The sequence below is a fragment of the Eucyclogobius newberryi genome, unplaced genomic scaffold (assembly GCF_026437365.1).
Source record: "Eucyclogobius newberryi isolate DKJ021-1_F unplaced genomic scaffold, fEucNew1.0.hap1 SCAF_14, whole genome shotgun sequence".
NCBI classification, from domain to species: domain Eukaryota; kingdom Metazoa; phylum Chordata; class Actinopteri; order Gobiiformes; family Gobiidae; genus Eucyclogobius; species Eucyclogobius newberryi.
In genome coordinates, this window is record NW_027315768.1 from 36,655,568 (window position 1) to 36,674,989 (window position 19,422).

The following is a 19,422-nucleotide window of genomic DNA, read 5'->3' on the forward strand; positions in this document are numbered from 1 at the left end:
GCAAGAGATGGGGAACGTATTCGTGAGCTACTTAGGGCAAATGAGTGCTTTATATGGTCATCCCAATGTAAAGTGCTCGTTTAGTGCGCACTTTTGCTCGGGCTTCGCCCGTTTACAACGGTAATGTTCCATTTTCCTACTACTAATTAGTCTGCAGGGGGCGTGCATGAGTGGAGGAGTGCGTTAGTGAGTGTTTGGAAGTGGGCGAGCGCTTCGCGCTCGATTTCGTGCGCACTTTCGCAGCCGTGCTTCGCACGGCCTTACGAGATTAATAGGCCTCTCGCAGCTTGTGGCGCTTTGGCCTAATAAATAAACTACAAACACACATAAAATCAGAGCGAGCCTTCGGGGGGAAAACAACCAAATGCTAATGCTAACTGCTCTGGTCTGTACACAAAGCGTTGCTATGGGAACTAAAGCCCTTATGTGGCTAAACGAGCTGCACAGAACCAACACCTTAAATGTTTCCTTCTGATAATGTCAAATGTAAACTTGTACCGGTTTGGAGGAGCCGTCGAAGAACTCAGGGTCCGAGATGGGGTCCATGAGGAAAGAGCGTGCGATGTTGGCCCTAAGACCTTTCGGGGCCTCGTTGGTCATCTTCACCCCGTTCTGAAGCACTGCCACTGGGAACGTGGGCGACGGGTAACTGGTCAACCAGAGCCGGAAGTCTGGGTGAGTCGTGTCCGGCGTCAGCTCCTGCAGGAGAGGAAGTCGCTCCATATTTAACATCTCCACATGGAGCTAACGTGGAGCTAACGTGGAGCTAATGTGGAGCTAATGTGGAGCTAACGTGGAGCTAACGTGGAGCTAGCGTGGCGCTAACGTGAAGTTAAAGGTGCCATAACATGCTTTTTTTCACGTTTCGTAGTCTATCCTAAGTGTATCATTGATAATAATAAGTGTTGTGCAACACCCTTAACATAATAGTTAAGAAATATCACCCAGAGCTCCCCCGCCCAACCCGTGACGTAGTCTCAGAGCGTGTGTGCCCCGCCCACCTGTGACGTAGTCTCATAGTGCTTGTGTGCCCCGCCCACCCGTGACATAGTCTCAGAGCGTGTGTGCCCCGCCCACCCGTGACGTAGTGTGTCCCCCACAGCTGTAGCTCCGCGCTGCGCCCAAGCCAAGCCCCCGGAAGCCAAGATGGCCGCCATTGAAACCTATGGAGCTGCTCATTGGCGCATGGTTCCCATGGATGGGTTAGGGTTAGTCTTAAACTTGTCCAAAGTGTCGTCACGTGTCGCTCAAAATGGCCTCGTCACAGATTATTAGAGTTTCTGTTTAGAGTTATTAGCATTAGCTGTGTCTGAGGACCTGCAGTACCGCCAGGCCGCCGGCAGAGGGCGCCTCCGGCCGGCAGAGGGCGCCTCCGGCCGGCAGAGGGCGCCTCCGGCCGGCAGAGGGCGCCTCCGGCCGGCAGAGGGCGCCTCCGGCCGGCAGAGGGCGCCTCCGGCCGGCAGAGGGCGCCTCCGGCCTTTGATGAGGCAGAAACAATAAGAGTTTGTCAACATAAGATAAGATATTCCTTTATTGTCCCCATGGATGTATTATATGATCTGGATAGGCCACGCCCCCTCTGCCTCTGGCTCCACAGTGAGTAGTGGTCACTTTGCAGAATGCAGCCTTTTGGTTTGACCATTTCAGGAGTTCGGCCTCTAAAATTACCAAACATGCTAAATTGTTTTTAGTCTAAAAATAAAATAGAAGGAATTTCACTCTTTGACTGTTTCTAAAATACTTAAAAAATACATTTTTAACCTCACGGAGAACGGTGTACGGAAACTAAACACAAGCAGAAGAACATGTGACGGAAACTAAACACAAGCAGAAGAACATGTGACGGAAACTAAACACAAGCAGAAGAACATGTGACGGAAACTAAACACAAGCAGAAGAACATGTGACGGAAACTAAACACAAGCAGAAGAACATGTGACGGAAACTAAACACAAGCAGAAGAACATGTGACGGAAACTAAACACAAGCAGAAGAACATGTGACGGAAACTAAACACAAGCAGAAGAACATGTGACGGAAACTAAACACAAGCAGAAGAACATGTGACGAGACGAGAGCACGATACACGTAAGTTGTGTTTGTTTGTCATTCCTCACGTTTCACACATCGATCCATATGAAGTGTAAATCAACGATTACACAAGTTAACACGAGCTAACACGAGCTAACACAAGGCAACACAAGCTAACACGAGCTAACACGAGCTAACACGAGCTAACACAAGCTAACACAAGCCAACACAAGCTAACACGAGCTAACACGAGTTAACACGAGCTAACACGAGCTAACACAAGCTAACACAAGCTAACACAAGCTAACACGAGCTAACGTTTAGCTACACAAAGATGCATTGGAGCTACACGTGGTGATGGCTCGTGACTTCTTCAAACTCATTATTTCTCCCACAAAATGTTGTAAGAGACAAAAGGTTAAACACAGACCAAAGGAAAACTAGAGAAAGAAGGAAATAAAGTGATGTTTGTATTATGTGCTATTAAAAACTACCAATAAAATACCCCCCCTTTTTTATTATGTTCAGCGTCTTTGGGTCACTGAAAAGCGCTATATAAATAAAAGTTATTATTATTATTATTAATAATTCAAATATAACCTGCTGAAATGGGTCATATCTTACACATATAAATGTAAACGTATGTAAAAGTGACAGTGCTGTACTTACAGGGGCTGAGACCACATTTAAGGTTTTATTACATATTTCATAATGACGTGTTTAAACAAAGCACAGGCTTGTTTTCTATAGGAATGTCATGGATTTACCTCCATGGAATATGTAGAGATTTAGAAACATGTCAGTTATGTTCTAACTTCTAATGTTTAAACTGATGCAAAAGTAATGACTTTTGGTTCTAGCTTTAAATGAATGTGAAAAGAGGAACTTTTGTGTCACAGCGAAATGTAAATGTGTCAATAACATATTCCATTTAACTCTGTTAAATATGCAGAATATATCAATGTTCTAATGAGCATCGTTCTCATCTTCAGAGCTGACCAGAGCTCTGCAGGTCACTGCAGGTCACTGCAGGTCACTGCAGGTCACTACAGGTCACTGCAGGTCACTAGAGGTCACTACAGGTCACTACAGGTCACTGCAGGTCACTACAGGTCACTACAGGTCACTGCAGGTCACTACAGGTCACTGCAGGTCACTAGAGGTCACTACAGGTCACTACAGGTCACTGCAGGTCACTACAGGTCACTGCAGGTCACTACAGGTCACTGCAGGTCAGTGAAGGTCACTACAGGTCACTGCAGGTCACTACAGGTCAGTGAAGGTCACTACAGGTCACTGCAGGTCACTACAGGTCACTGCAGGTCACTACAGGTCAGTGAAGGTCACTGCAGGTCACTACAGGTCACTACAGGTCACTACAGGTCACTACAGGTCACTGCAGGTCACTACAGGTCACTACAGGTCACTACAGGTCACTACAGGTCACTGCAGGTCACTACAGGTCACTGCAGGTCACTACAGGTCACTACAGGTCACTACAGGTCACTGCAGGTCACTACAGGTCACTACAGGTCACTACAGGTCACTGCAGGTCACTACAGGTCACTACAGGTCACTGCAGGTCACTACAGGTCACTACAGGTCACTACAGGTCACTGTAGGTTTCTACAGGTCACTACAGGTCACTGCAGGTCACTACAGGTCACTACAGGTCACTACAGGTCACTGCAGGTCACTACAGGTCACTACAGGTCACTGCAGACACAGAGTCATCTCAAGTAAACTCCTGACGACTCCAAAGCAAAAGGTATTTTAATAATAACTTGACTCGACTAAAAGTAAACTGTGTAGAATCAGTATTTTGAATTTATAAAATGTCTGTTTTGTTATGACCAAAAAAACTAAATGATAATTGTTCTTCAAAAGAGAAACTGATGAGTCACATGTGAAGTGTATGTTATATGACTTGTATAATCTAAACATGTGAAGTGTATGTTATATGACTTGTATAATCTAAACATGTGAAGTGTATGTTATATGACTTGTATAATCTAAACATGTGAAGTGTATGTTATATGACTTGTATAATCTAAACATGTGAAGTGTATGTTATATGACATGTATCATCTAAACATGTGAAGTGTATGTTCTATGACATGTATAATCTAAACATGTGAAGTGTATGTTATATGACTTGTATAATCTAAACATGTGAAGTGTATGTTATATGACATGTATAATCTAAAACATGTGAAGTGTATGTTATGTGACTTGTATAATCTAAACATGTGAAGTGTATGTTATGTGACTTGTATAATCTAAACATGTGAAGTGTATGTTATGTGACTTGTATAATCTAAAGCTGTGACATGTTCTGTTTGTCTCAGTCATACGATGGAGCTGAACGGTTCAGTTACTGAAGTACAGAAGACTGTGTAGCCATGGAAACAAAGTCTTGTTAAATACTGAGATATTCAGTATTTAACACAATAATGTCACATTCATGTGCATATAACTGATGTAAAAAGAGTGTTTTTTTTTACCATTATTTTTAGTATTATTTTGTCTTATGCTGTTTTTATTTTATCTTTATCTTTATTTTCCCTCCATTCCTTATTAAGGTATGAGAGGTTCTGTCTAGAGGAGTTTTTGTTCATAAGAGTTCTTCTATTAAGAGTGTTTTTTAAACTTCCTATAAGTTTTCTGTCCTTTTCCTCTGTATCTACTGCGTTGCAACAACGAAATTTCCCCATGTGTGGACAATAAAGGATTATCTTATCTTATTCAGTTTGTTCTATTTGACTTATACAGGTTGTTTTATCATTGTTAATATTTTTATGTTGCACTGAATCACCAAAGCAAGTTCCACTGTTTGTGAATTCTGTTCTTTGACAATGGCAATAAACCTTTTCTGATTCTATTAATGATGATAATAATAATAATAATAATAAATATAGCCGCAAGCGGCAATGATCGGCCCTCGCCACACCGCCGCCACGCCGCAAGAGGAGGGGGCGCTAACGCGCCCCAATTGTCCTTTTATTACATCTACTGCTGAATCTGTGACGCTGTCACATCTTCTCCCCTTTGTTTTACATCAAAAAGACATTTTATTTTGAATTCTTGGCAAAATGTGCGGCTTTGCCGCACAGACACCGTGACTCTTAGAATAAAAATGTGGATAACTTTTGATGGTCCTGAAGATGAGTCTCACCAAATTTCAGGTTAATAGGGCTGACGCCCTGAGGGGGAGGAGTTTGTGAAAGTCTAAAGTGTAAACATGTTCTGGCGATTTCCCCATTGGAATAACATGGGAGGTTTTGGTCATCGCTACGGCAACGCCATAACAATTATGACATGGGTCTCATTGACTTTTTTGATGGGGCCAAAATTGAGTTTTGTGTCAAATTTCATAAAATTTCGCAAAACTAAACATTTAACCTCCATATCAAATCTGTAGGGGGCGCTGTGGCGCCAAATTAATTAATTTCACTTCAAGTAGGTTTAGGGCAAAGATTTTAACAACTGATTCTAATTTGACGCAATTCGGACTTTATCTGCGCAAACGGCAGAAATGTAAAATTTGGGAGATTTCAGAAATTCTAGCTAAAGTTTGTGGCTTCGCCGCTCAGAGACCGTGACAGGGTCAATGTCATTTAATAACTTTTGATGTCCCACTCCTCAGTAGCATTTTCACACAATTTCAGCTTTTTAGGGCCAACGCCCCGGGAGGAGTTCATAAAAGTACGACGTTTGGAAAAACTCCGAAGTCATGTTTAGCCATTTTTGAAGCAATATGGCCGACATTTGGTTGGGTGGACGGCGTTGCCGTAATAATATTTTTTACTTCTCTTGTCACCATCTACCTCTGCGCCAAATTTCATGATTCTACGATCAGATTTTTTTTGGGTCATTTCCCATCTCTCAATGCATTTTTGGTACATTTGGGGGCGCTGACGCGCACATTTTTTTAATTTTAGAAAAAGGAAATAGCCAGAATGTAGAGAGGCACGATTTTTAGAGCTGTGCTAATTTTTGTGACTTTTCGTCAATGTTCAATGGGTGAAAAATAGGGGGGTTGGTCCCGAGAAGAAGAAGAAGAAGAAGAAGAAGAAGAAGAAGAATATTCCGATGCGAAAACAATGTTTCCCATTTTTCAAATATCATAAACTATACATTTTCGGAAAGCGCTCGCGCTTTCCTACCTCATGGTGTGGGTCCCTGGTCACTGACGGGTACTTTCGTTAATTTTGAGTGGGCTCTGCCCACTTTGTGTTTTTGGCCCTCTAAACAGTAATAATGTTCAATTTTTGCATTACATGCTTATATGCACGGAACATGCAAGATACGGGGAACGTATTTGTGAGCTACTGTGAGCGCAAATGAGTGCTTTATGTGGGGTCGTCATCCCAATTTAAAGTGCTCGTTTAGTGCGTACTTTTGCACGGGCTTCGCCCGTTTACAACGGTAAAGTTCCATTTTCCTACTACTAATTAGTCTGCACGGGGCGTGCATGAGTGGAGGAGTGTTAGTGAGTGTTTGGAAGTGGGCGAGCGCTTCGCGCTCGATTTCGTGCGCACTACGTGCGCACTTTCGCAGCCGTGCTTCGCACGGCCTTACGAGATTAATAGGCCTCTCGCCAGCTTGTGGCGCTCGGGCCTAATAATAATAATAATGAACAGTGCACAGACTCCAAAACTCCTTAATAAGGGACTCCCACATTGTAGCTTTAAAACTCAACTAAAACTGGCTAAAATCAATTTATCATTTGTAGTTATAATCAGATTTGCATTTATTGAACAAGTTCATTCATGTTCATTATTCTTATTAAATACATTAATAAACAAATGTGTTTTGTATTTATTAAAGATTGACATGACACAAAAATGACACAAAAGGAAACTGAATATAATTAAATACTTCTTAACTCAATTATGTAACAGAATCGATGATTATATTTTATATTTCTTCTCATCTGATTAAAAAAAATACATATTGGCCAAATTATATTATGTAAATAAATAACTGAAAAGTTAATAACAAAATAAATACCCAAACCAAAAACTACAGAAAATGATGAGGACGTTATTAAACCTCTAAATGTAATTCATTGTCATTAAACCAGACTTTTTATCTAACACTTCTTTATAATTCTCTTAAATATCAGAGCTTTACAACATGATACATGTATATTTATAGATGGATATAACAATCCATCATTATACGTTACGTAAACAGACTATTTCAAGCCGAATTATTCCAAAAGTCCGTGTTGACTCTTCTCAGTCTTTCACGCTGCTGTGACGTGCGCGCTCCCGACGCCAAAGCCTCACGGCGATGACGTCACAAAAGTGGGAGGAGATATACCAGTATACAGGAAGTAATGCGGAACTAAAACACTTTTTTGGAACCATGAGCCAATGAGCAGCTCCATAGGCTTCAATGGCGGCCATCTTGGCTTCCGGGGGCTTGATGGTTCCCAATAAAGTGCAGGGTGGGGAATACTACCATTTTGGCTTGGAGCGAGGTATTCTTTCAAGGCTAAAGGGTTTGTGTTTCCCTGGTAACACCAAAAGTCTGTCATTGCAGTTCAACATTGATGGACTTCCACTCTTTAAAAGTGCAAGGCTTCAGTTCTGGCCCATACTTGCTCTTCTGAAGTGTAACTAACCGATTTGCCATTTATTGTTGGAATATTTTGTGGATTAAGCGAGCCGAAGTGTGTATTTGAGTATCTCCAACAATTTGTGAGTGACCTTAAAAGTGTCCTGACTAATGGCATTGTTCACAATGGTAAACAGCTCCAGGTACTTGTTTCCTCATTTGTGTGCGATGCGCCAGCGAGGGCTCACATGAAGAATGTAAGTCTCATAATGGTTACTCAGGCTGTGATAAATGCGAGCAGGAAGAACAACATGACTTACCCTGAAACCACTGGGACTCAGAACTGATGCAAGTGACAGTAATATGATGAAGGACATCATTGGGAGTAAGACTCAGTCCTTGAACAGGCTTTGTGCAAATGGTTTCAATGTTTCCCATTGATTATGTGCATCTCTGTTGTCTTGGTGTGACAAGGAAACTGCTTAATATGTGACTGAAGGGAAATCTAACCCTTCGACTTCATTCACAGACTGTTAAAGACAAATCACGCAAACTGTTGGACTTGCGATCACATACGCCACGTGATGTCCACCGCAGACCAAGGGTCATTCATGCTGTACTGGGGTCATTCATGCTGTACTGGGGTCATTCATGCTGTACTGGGGTCATTCATGCTGTACTGGGGTCATTCATGCTGTACTGGGGTCATTCATGCTGTACTGGGGTCATTCATGCTGTACTGGGGTCATTCATGCTGTACTGGGGTCATTCATGCTGTACTGGGGTCATTCATGCTGTACTGGGGTCATTCATGCTGTACTGGGGTCATTCATGATGTACTGGGGTCATTCATGCTGTACTGGGGTCATTCATGATGTACTGGGGTCATTCATGATGTACTGGGGTCATTCATGCTGTACTGGGGTCATTCATGCTGTACTGGGGTCATTCATGCTGTACTGGGGTCATTCATGATGTACTGGGGTCATTCATGCTGTACTGGGGTCATTCATGATGTACTGGGGTCATTCATGATGTACTGGGGTCATTCATGCTGTACTGGGGTCATTCATGCTGTACTGGGGTCATTCATGCTGTACTCGGGTCATTCATGATGTACTGGGGTCATTCATGATGTACTGGGGTCATTCATGATGTACTGGGGTCATTCATGCTGTACTGGGGTCATTCATGCTGTACTGGGGTCATTCATGATGTACTGGGGTCATTCATGATGTACTGGGGTCATTCATGCTGTACTGGGGTCATTCATGATGTACTGGGGTCATTCATGCTGTACTGGGGTCATTCATGCTGTACTGGGGTCATTCATGCTGTACTGGGGTCATTCATGATGTACTGGGGTCATTCATGATGTACTGGGGTCATTCATGATGTACTGGGGTCATTCATGATGTACTGGGGTCATTCATGATGTACTGGGGTCATTCATGATGTACTGGGGTCCTGTTGTTTTGAGAGATTCTCTCCCAAGTGAGTTGTTTGATAACTTCATGATGTTTTCGGTTGCCATGTATGTGTCCTTGTCTCCTGGCATGTATGTGTCCTTGTCTCCTGGCATGTATGTGTCCTTGTCTCCTGGCATGTATGTGTCCTTGTCTCCTGGCATGTATGTGTTCTTGTCTCCTGGCATGTATGTGTCCTTGTCTCCTGGCATGTATGTGTCCTTGTCTCCTGGCATGTATGTGTCCTTGTCTCCTGGCATGTATGTGTCCTTGTCTCCTGGCATGTATGTGTCCTTGTCTCCTGGCATGTATGTGTTCTTATCTCCTGGCATGTATGTGTCCTTGTCTCCTGGCATGTATGTGTCCTTGTCTCCTGGCATGTATGTGTCCTTGTCTCCTGGCATGTATGTGTCCTTGTCTCCTGGCATGTATGTGTCCTTGTCTCCTGGCATGTATGTGTCCTTGTCTCCTGGCATGTATGTGTCCTTGTCTCCTGGCATGTATGTGTCCTTGTCTCCTGGCATGTATGTGTCCTTGTCTCCTGGCATGTATGTGTCCTTGTCTCCTGGCATGTATGTGTCCTTGTCTCCTGGCATGTATGTGTCCTTGTCTCCTGGCATGTATGTGTCCTTGTCTCCTGGCATGTATGTGTCCTTGTCTCCTGGCATGTATGTGTCCTTGTCTCCTGGCATGTATGTGTCCTTGTCTCCTGGCATGTATGTGTCCTTGTCTCCTGGCATGTATGTGTCCTTGTCTCCTGGCATGTATGTGTCCTTGTCTCCTGGCATGTATGTGTCCTTGTCTCCTGGCATGTATGTGTTCTTATCTCCTGGCATGTATGTGTCCTTGTCTCCTGGCATGTATGTGTCCTTGTCTCCTGGCATGTATGTGTCCTTGTCTCCTGGCATGTATGTGTCCTTGTCTCCTGGCATGTATGTGTCCTTGTCTCCTGGCATGTATGTGTCCTTGTCTCCTGGCATGTATGTGTCCTTGTCTCCTGGCATGTATGTGTCCTTGTCTCCTGGCATGTATGTGTCCTTGTCTCCTGGCATGTATGTGTCCTTGTCTCCTGGCATGTATGTGTCCTTGTCTCCTGGCATGTATGTGTCCTTGTCTCCTGGCATGTATGTGTCCTTGTCTCCTGGCATGTATGTGTCCTTGTCTCCTGGCATGTATGTGTCCTTGTCTCCTGGCATGTATGTGTCCTTGTCTCCTGGCATGTATGTGTCCTTGTCTCCTGGCATGTATGTGTCCTTGTCTCCTGGCATGTATGTGTCCTTGTCTCCTGGCATGTATGTGTCCTTGTCTCCTGGCATGTGGCTGAAATGATTGAATTTGCACAGACAGTAATGATTTCCTTTGTGAAACACTTTGGGCAGTTGTACGGCAGGAATGAGATTGTATCTACATCAACTTATTCATTTGGCTGAGGAATATAAAAGGTTTGGGCCTCTGGATGATGTGTCTGGTTTTCCATTTGAAAATTATTTAGGCCAAATGAAACGCCTTTTGTGCAAACCTCACCAGCCACTTCAACAGTTGGTCAAAAGAATGTCGGAGATGCAACATGTTGAAGTTCCATTTCCAACAGAGAAGCCGCTCTTACAGAAAATACATACAGATGGTCCACTTCCTGCTCATTTCAGCGGTGACCCACAGTACAAGAAGGTCTCCAGCACTTCACCTCGTCAAATGAGCCAGGAGAGAATTGCGTTGTTGTTGGCAAAGAAATGGCATTGGTGCAGAATGTAGTGGAAGTTAATGATGAGGTCTATGTGATATACAGAGCCTTATTACACTTATCCATGTGACTCCTCCCACTTGGGAACCTATAAAGTGTGTGAGTTGAGTGACAGTATTGGTGTTGGTTGGCTTGGTAGCATCCGGCAAAAGTGTGTTCTGTGTCCACAATCTAACTGTCTCATAGCGATCCCTATTGTACATTAGCAGGAGTAAGATGTCTCATTGAGTATTTGAGTTGTCCTCAGAATTCTGATCTTCCAAATTCTACATTTTCATGGAAAACTCGTCCAATGCAAAATTCCAACTCAGACACTGAGGACATTTCAAAGCCAGAGCTAGAAACTCAAACATAACTGCAGCGTGGTTTGGTGAAAGATCTACTACAGTTTCTTTATCGTCTCTACTGTCAATTCAGTCTCTCTGAGCTAATAAAAACTAAATTATTTGATATTGAAATGTAGTAACAATGTCCAGGTCAATAAATTAACTCAAATGGCAGATATTTATTTAATTATTTGGCTGATTAGTGCACTTTCCTAGTCTTTATTTATTGAGTTGTTACTATGTAATAATGTATTTAGTTTTTCCTACTTGATGACTTTTCTAATGAAAATGTCTAAAGAAAAGGTTTGATTTCTAACTTCCAAGGATGACTGAAATGCATCATAGATCCTATCATTATAGATTAATCGCAATCCAGTCAAAATTACAATTTTAAACATCACAATGTGCAGAATCTTACTAGCAACTTCATAACTACGGTAGCATTATTATTAAATGTCAAAGAACAAACTTTTTCAGATTTTCATCATTAAGCACATCAGCACTTGCAGGAGGAGGAGGTGCAGTCAGATGGAGAGTGAGGAGGTGCAGTCAGATGGAGAGTGAGGAGGTGCAGTCAGATGGAGGGTGAGGAGGTGCAGTCAGATGGAGAGTGAGGAGGTGCAGTCAGATGGAGGGTGAGGAGGTGCAGTCAGATGGAGAGTGAGGAGGTGCAGTCAGATGGAGGGTGAGGAGGTGCAGTCAGATGGAGAGTGAGGAGGTGCAGTCAGATGGAGAGTGAGGAGGTGCAGTCAGATGGAGGGTGAGGAGGTGCAGTCAGATGGAGAGTGAGGAGGTGCAGTCAGATGGAGAGTGAGGAGGTGCAGTCAGATGGAGGGTGAGGAGGTGCAGTCAGATGGAGGGTGAGGAGGTGCAGTCAGATGGAGAGTGAGGAGGTGCAGTCAGATGGAGGGTGAGGAGGTGCAGTCAGATGGAGAGTGAGGAGGTGCAGTCAGATGGAGAGTGAGGAGGTGCAGTCAGATGGAGAGTGAGGAGGTGCAGTCAGATGGAGAGTGAGGAGGTGCAGTCAGATGGAGGGTGAGGAGGTGCAGTCAGATGGAGAGTGAGGAGGTGCAGTCAGATGGAGGGTGAGGAGGTGCAGTCAGATGGAGAGTGAGGAGGTGCAGTCAGATGGAGGGTGAGGAGGTGCAGTCAGATGGAGAGTGAGGAGGTGCAGTCAGATGGAGGGTGAGGAGGTGCAGTCAGATGGAGAGTGAGGAGGTGCAGTCAGATGGAGAGTGAGGAGGTGCAGTCAGATGGAGGGTGAGGAGGTGCAGTCAGATGGAGAGTGAGGAGGTGCAGTCAGATGGAGAGTGAGGAGGTGCAGTCAGATGGAGGGTGAGGAGGTGCAGTCAGATGGAGGGTGAGGAGGTGCAGTCAGATGGAGAGTGAGGAGGTGCAGTCAGATGGAGGGTGAGGAGGTGCAGTCAGATGGAGAGTGAGGAGGTGCAGTCAGATGGAGAGTGAGGAGGTGCAGTCAGATGGAGGGTGAGGAGGTGCAGTCAGATGGAGAGTGAGGAGGTGCAGTCAGATGGAGAGTGAGGAGGTGCAGTCAGATGGAGAGTGAGGAGGTGCAGTCAGATGGAGGGTGAGGAGGTGCAGTCAGATGGAGAGTGAGGAGGTGCAGTCAGATGGAGGGTGAGGAGGTGCAGTCAGATGGAGAGTGAGGAGGTGCAGTCAGATGGAGGGTGAGGAGGTGCAGTCAGATGGAGAGTGAGGAGGTGCAGTCAGATGGAGAGTGAGGAGGTGCAGTCAGATGGAGAGTGAGGAGGTGCAGTCAGATGGAGAGTGAGGAGGTGCAGTCAGATGGAGGGTGAGGAGGTGCAGTCAGATGGAGAGTGAGGAGGTGCAGTCAGATGGAGAGTGAGGAGGTGCAGTCAGATGGAGGGTGAGGAGGTGCAGTCAGATGGAGAGTGAGGAGGTGCAGTCAGATGGAGAGTGAGGAGGTGCAGTCAGATGGAGGGTGAGGAGGTGCAGTCAGATGGAGGGTGAGGAGGTGCAGTCAGATGGAGAGTGAGGAGGTGCAGTCAGATGGAGGGTGAGGAGGTGCAGTCAGATGGAGAGTGAGGAGGTGCAGTCAGATGGAGAGTGAGGAGGTGCAGTCAGATGGAGAGTGAGGAGGTGCAGTCAGATGGAGAGTGAGGAGGTGCAGTCAGATGGAGGGTGAGGAGGTGCAGTCAGATGGAGAGTGAGGAGGTGCAGTCAGATGGAGGGTGAGGAGGTGCAGTCAGATGGAGAGTGAGGAGGTGCAGTCAGATGGAGGGTGAGGAGGTGCAGTCAGATGGAGAGTGAGGAGGTGCAGTCAGATGGAGGGTGAGGAGGTGCAGTCAGATGGAGAGTGAGGAGGTGCAGTCAGATGGAGAGTGAGGAGGTGCAGTCAGATGGAGGGTGAGGAGGTGCAGTCAGATGGAGAGTGAGGAGGTGCAGTCAGATGGAGAGTGAGGAGGTGCAGTCAGATGGAGGGTGAGGAGGTGCAGTCAGATGGAGGGTGAGGAGGTGCAGTCAGATGGAGAGTGAGGAGGTGCAGTCAGATGGAGGGTGAGGAGGTGCAGTCAGATGGAGAGTGAGGAGGTGCAGTCAGATGGAGAGTGAGGAGGTGCAGTCAGATGGAGGGTGAGGAGGTGCAGTCAGATGGAGAGTGAGGAGGTGCAGTCAGATGGAGAGTGAGGAGGTGCAGTCAGATGGAGAGTGAGGAGGTGCAGTCAGATGGAGGGTGAGGAGGTGCAGTCAGATGGAGAGTGAGGAGGTGCAGTCAGATGGAGGGTGAGGAGGTGCAGTCAGATGGAGAGTGAGGAGGTGCAGTCAGATGGAGGGTGAGGAGGTGCAGTCAGATGGAGAGTGAGGAGGTGCAGTCAGATGGAGAGTGAGGAGGTGCAGTCAGATGGAGGGTGAGGAGGTGCAGTCAGATGGAGAGTGAGGAGGTGCAGTCAGATGGAGGGTGAGGAGGTGCAGTCAGATGGAGAGTGAGGAGGTGCAGTCAGATGGAGGGTGAGGAGGTGCAGTCAGATGGAGAGTGAGGAGGTGCAGTCAGATGGAGGGTGAGGAGGTGCAGTCAGATGGAGAGTGAGGAGGTGCAGTCAGATGGAGAGTGAGGAGGTGCAGTCAGATGGAGGGTGAGGAGGTGCAGTCAGATGGAGAGTGAGGAGGTGCAGTCAGATGGAGGGTGAGGAGGTGCAGTCAGATGGAGAGTGAGGAGGTGCAGTCAGATGGAGAGTGAGGAGGTGCAGTCAGATGGAGGGTGAGGAGGTGCAGTCAGATGGAGAGTGAGGAGGTGCAGTCAGATGGAGAGTGAGGAGGTGCAGTCAGATGGAGGGTGAGGAGGTGCAGTCAGATGGAGGGTGAGGAGGTGCAGTCAGATGGAGAGTGAGGAGGTGCAGTCAGATGGAGGGTGAGGAGGTGCAGTCAGATGGAGAGTGAGGAGGTGCAGTCAGATGGAGAGTGAGGAGGTGCAGTCAGATGGAGAGTGAGGAGGTGCAGTCAGATGGAGAGTGAGAAGGTGCAGTCAGATGGAGGGTGAGGAGGTGCAGTCAGATGGAGAGTGAGGAGGTGCAGTCAGATGGAGGGTGAGGAGGTGCAGTCAGATGGAGAGTGAGGAGGTGCAGTCAGATGGAGGGTGAGGAGGTGCAGTCAGATGGAGAGTGAGGAGGTGCAGTCAGATGGAGGGTGAGGAGGTGCAGTCAGATGGAGGGTGAGGAGGTGCAGTCAGATGGAGAGTGAGGAGGTGCAGTCAGATGGAGGGTGAGGAGGTGCAGTCAGATGGAGAGTGAGGAGGTGCAGTCAGATGGAGAGTGAGGAGGTGCAGTCAGATGGAGAGTGAGGAGGTGCAGTCAGATGGAGAGTGAGGAGGTGCAGTCAGATGGAGGGTGAGGAGGTGCAGTCAGATGGAGAGTGAGGAGGTGCAGTCAGATGGAGAGTGAGGAGGTGCAGTCAGATGGAGGGTGAGGAGGTGCAGTCAGATGGAGAGTGAGGAGGTGCAGTCAGATGGAGGGTGAGGAGGTGCAGTCAGATGGAGAGTGAGGAGGTGCAGTCAGATGGAGAGTGAGGAGGTGCAGTCAGATGGAGGGTGAGGAGGTGCAGTCAGATGGAGAGTGAGGAGGTGCAGTCAGATGGAGGGTGAGGAGGTGCAGTCAGATGGAGAGTGAGGAGGTGCAGTCAGATGGAGGGTGAGGAGGTGCAGTCAGATGGAGAGTGAGGAGGTGCAGTCAGATGGAGAGTGAGGAGGTGCAGTCAGATGGAGGGTGAGGAGGTGCAGTCAGATGGAGAGTGAGGAGGTGCAGTCAGATGGAGAGTGAGGAGGTGCAGTCAGATGGAGGGTGAGGAGGTGCAGTCAGATGGAGGGTGAGGAGGTGCAGTCAGATGGAGAGTGAGGAGGTGCAGTCAGATGGAGGGTGAGGAGGTGCAGTCAGATGGAGAGTGAGGAGGTGCAGTCAGATGGAGAGTGAGGAGGTGCAGTCAGATGGAGGGTGAGGAGGTGCAGTCAGATGGAGAGTGAGGAGGTGCAGTCAGATGGAGAGTGAGGAGGTGCAGTCAGATGGAGAGTGAGGAGGTGCAGTCAGATGGAGGGTGAGGAGGTGCAGTCAGATGGAGAGTGAGGAGGTGCAGTCAGATGGAGGGTGAGGAGGTGCAGTCAGATGGAGAGTGAGGAGGTGCAGTCAGATGGAGGGTGAGGAGGTGCAGTCAGATGGAGAGTGAGGAGGTGCAGTCAGATGGAGAGTGAGGAGGTGCAGTCAGATGGAGGGTGAGGAGGTGCAGTCAGATGGAGGGTGAGGAGGTGCAGTCAGATGGAGAGTGAGGAGGTGCAGTCAGATGGAGAGTGAGGAGGTGCAGTCAGATGGAGGGTGAGGAGGTGCAGTCAGATGGAGAGTGAGGAGGTGCAGTCAGATGGAGGGTGAGGAGGTGCAGTCAGATGGAGAGTGAGGAGGTGCAGTCAGATGGAGGGTGAGGAGGTGCAGTCAGATGGAGAGTGAGGAGGTGCAGTCAGATGGAGAGTGAGGAGGTGCAGTCAGATGGAGGGTGAGGAGGTGCAGTCAGATGGAGAGTGAGGAGGTGCAGTCAGATGGAGAGTGAGGAGGTGCAGTCAGATGGAGAGTGAGGAGGTGCAGTCAGATGGAGGGTGAGGAGGTGCAGTCAGATGGAGAGTGAGGAGGTGCAGTCAGATGGAGAGTGAGGAGGTGCAGTCAGATGGAGAGTGAGGAGGTGCAGTCAGATGGAGAGTGAGGAGGTGCAGTCAGATGGAGAGTGAGGAGGTGCAGTCAGATGGAGAGTGAGGAGGTGCAGTCAGATGGAGAGTGAGGAGGTGCAGTCAGATGGAGAGTGAGGAGGTGCAGTCAGATGGAGGGTGAGGAGGTGCAGTCAGATGGAGAGTGAGGAGGTGCAGTCAGATGGAGGGTGAGGAGGTGCAGTCAGATGGAGAGTGAGGAGGTGCAGTCAGATGGAGGGTGAGGAGGTGCAGTCAGATGGAGAGTGAGGAGGTGCAGTCAGATGGAGAGTGAGGAGGTGCAGTCAGATGGAGGGTGAGGAGGTGCAGTCAGATGGAGGGTGAGGAGGTGCAGTCAGATGGAGAGTGAGGAGGTGCAGTCAGATGGAGAGTGAGGAGGTGCAGTCAGATGGAGGGTGAGGAGGTGCAGTCAGATGGAGAGTGAGGAGGTGCAGTCAGATGGAGGGTGAGGAGGTGCAGTCAGATGGAGAGTGAGGAGGTGCAGTCAGATGGAGGGTGAGGAGGTGCAGTCAGATGGAGAGTGAGGAGGTGCAGTCAGATGGAGAGTGAGGAGGTGCAGTCAGATGGAGGGTGAGGAGGTGCAGTCAGATGGAGAGTGAGGAGGTGCAGTCAGATGGAGAGTGAGGAGGTGCAGTCAGATGGAGGGTGAGGAGGTGCAGTCAGATGGAGAGTGAGGAGGTGCAGTCAGATGGAGAGTGAGGAGGTGCAGTCAGATGGAGAGTGAGGAGGTGCAGTCAGATGGAGAGTGAGGAGGTGCAGTCAGATGGAGAGTGAGGAGGTGCAGTCAGATGGAGAGTGAGGAGGTGCAGTCAGATGGAGAGTGAGGAGGTGCAGTCAGATGGAGAGTGAGGAGGTGCAGTCAGATGGAGAGTGAGGAGGTGCAGTCAGATGGAGAGTGAGGAGGTGCAGTCAGATGGAGAGTGAGGAGGTGCAGTCAGATGGAGAGTGAGGAGGTGCAGTCAGATGGAGAGTGAGGAGGTGCAGTCAGATGGAGAGTGAGGAGGTGCAGTCAGATGGAGAGTGAGGAGGTGCAGTCAGATGGAGAGTGAGGAGGTGCAGTCAGATGGAGAGTGAGGAGGTGCAGTGGGCGGTTGTCTTATTGGTGGAACTGCAACAGTTCTTTCCAGCTGGTTAAATGAAAACGAGAAAACTTTGGCCACCTAAAAATATAAATCACTCTAAAACCCTCAAAGAAACAAATTGTGGAGCTCATATGAGGACGTCCGGCTTTTAATCACTTGTGGTAAGCATTTACGGCGCTGGAATTCATACTTTTTACTGGAATGATCTCAATCTCCATTTTATGTACAAGTCACAATAATTCATTCTGTATGTTACATTTTTGGTATTACAGACTCATTCACCAAAGCCAAACATTTTGAGGACAAATACATCAAAACTGGGTGTGCAACCACAGACATGGAAACAGACGAGCGACCGGTGAAAAGGAGAGCAAGGTGAAATGCTGTTTCATATTTAATTTTACCTATACCTGCACTGATTTAAATGTTCTATACTGCTCAGTTGATACATTATTGTTTTTTGTATTTCAAGGCAACATCCCCTTTACCTCGAATCAGAAGACGAATCAGCACCTTCAATAAAGAGAACATTTGCAAAGCCACTGGACATGACCTTTCCAGGTATGTCTGTTACTGCTGTAATACAGTGTTCCTTCATGTTTGTATAAATGTATTATTTGTTATTTCAGTGATGCAGGGATTTAATCAATATACCAGGACCCCCCCACATTCCAACATTGGTAAGTTTTCCCAAGATAGACATTTAGTCTAGAAATAAAGGCATTTCTCTATTAACATTTTTCCCCCAGAGTAACTGGAGAGCTCAGCATAAACAAACCTGTCACTACAGAAATGATGGTAAGTCCCTGCTTCTTTTTTGGAGAAGGAAATCCTTTTGTTTTTGTTTTGTTTTCTTACTTTTTTTATTTTTTTTACTCCCCATATTTTTAGTAATTAACATTGTTTCAAAGTCTAATTATATAGGGTACATTGTGTTTTTTTGGGCTGCGGCCATTAATACATTTTGGTAATTGAATAATCTATTGATTATACTTCAAACAAGTAATTAAGTAATTGGATGATTTTGCTTACACTTCGTAAAACATTATACACATTTTTTTTAAATAACATTTTATTGTTAATTGCACATCTGTTAGCTTATTGAGTTAAGTAATACCAATTACATGTATTTTTATTTTTTCTTCCAACTTTCATTTTAGACTGAGCTTCAGTTACCAGGCCCATCTGGTGGTAGTGTTGGTAGGTAGACAATTATTAAATGTGTGTGCTCCATGTAGACGGAAATAAATTGACAGACACTTAATTGTCTCAAGTCTGTAAAAAAAATAGCCGCAGCTATCGATTATTTCAGTAATCGAGTAATCTATCGAAAACATTTTTCAACTAATCGAGTATATTTTGAATGTATATCAAATAAAATGTGTGTTTTGTTTCAGACGGCACACCTGCCGGCAGCAGCACACCTGCCGGCGGCAGCAGCACACCTGCCGGCGGCAGCAGCACACCTGCCGGCGGCAGCAGCACACCTGCCGGCAGCAGCACACCTGCTTTTGATTACGCCACCTTTGATAAAAGTAATACCATATTTCCACTCTTCACTGCTCTCTTAATAATAGTGACAGAAATGATGCTTAAAAGAAATAGCTTACAGTTGTATTACTATATCAGTACCAAACCATATACCACACAATCAAAACAAGGATAACATGAACGCAAAGCTGAAGTTACTTCTGTTCTAACTTCAAGGTTCCACCCCAGAAAGGCCTGCGGAAGCCAAACAAGTGTTAAAAGGTAAACTTGTAGAGACAATTCAGTTGTAGTATTTTTATAAAAACAAGACGTCAGTTTACAATAGGATGTAGGGGCCGGTAATGTTATATATATTATAATATATGTTATAATGATATAAATATCAGAGTTACCAGACCTAATTCACAGATTGAGAATGGCTCTTGGATGAGAAGAGTCCAGATGATACGACTGGATTTGGACTCTTGGACAAATGTGAAATTACACCAACTTGTTTAAAAGGGAA

General features: G+C 46.5%; 1 protein-coding gene across 1 annotated transcript in view; it reads right to left on the reverse strand.

The window, feature by feature from the left end:
* The window catches only part of dnah7 (dynein, axonemal, heavy chain 7), a 199,295-nt gene that overhangs the window by 32,133 nt on the left and 147,740 nt on the right, over positions 1 to 19,422 (reverse strand). The window contains exons 55-56 of the mRNA XM_072443992.1: positions 17,970 to 17,993; positions 499 to 699 (exon numbers count right to left, since the gene is read on the reverse strand). Coding sequence (XP_072300093.1) covers positions 499 to 699; positions 17,970 to 17,993 — 225 coding nt within the window. The remainder of the gene's footprint in view (positions 1 to 498; positions 700 to 17,969; positions 17,994 to 19,422) is intronic.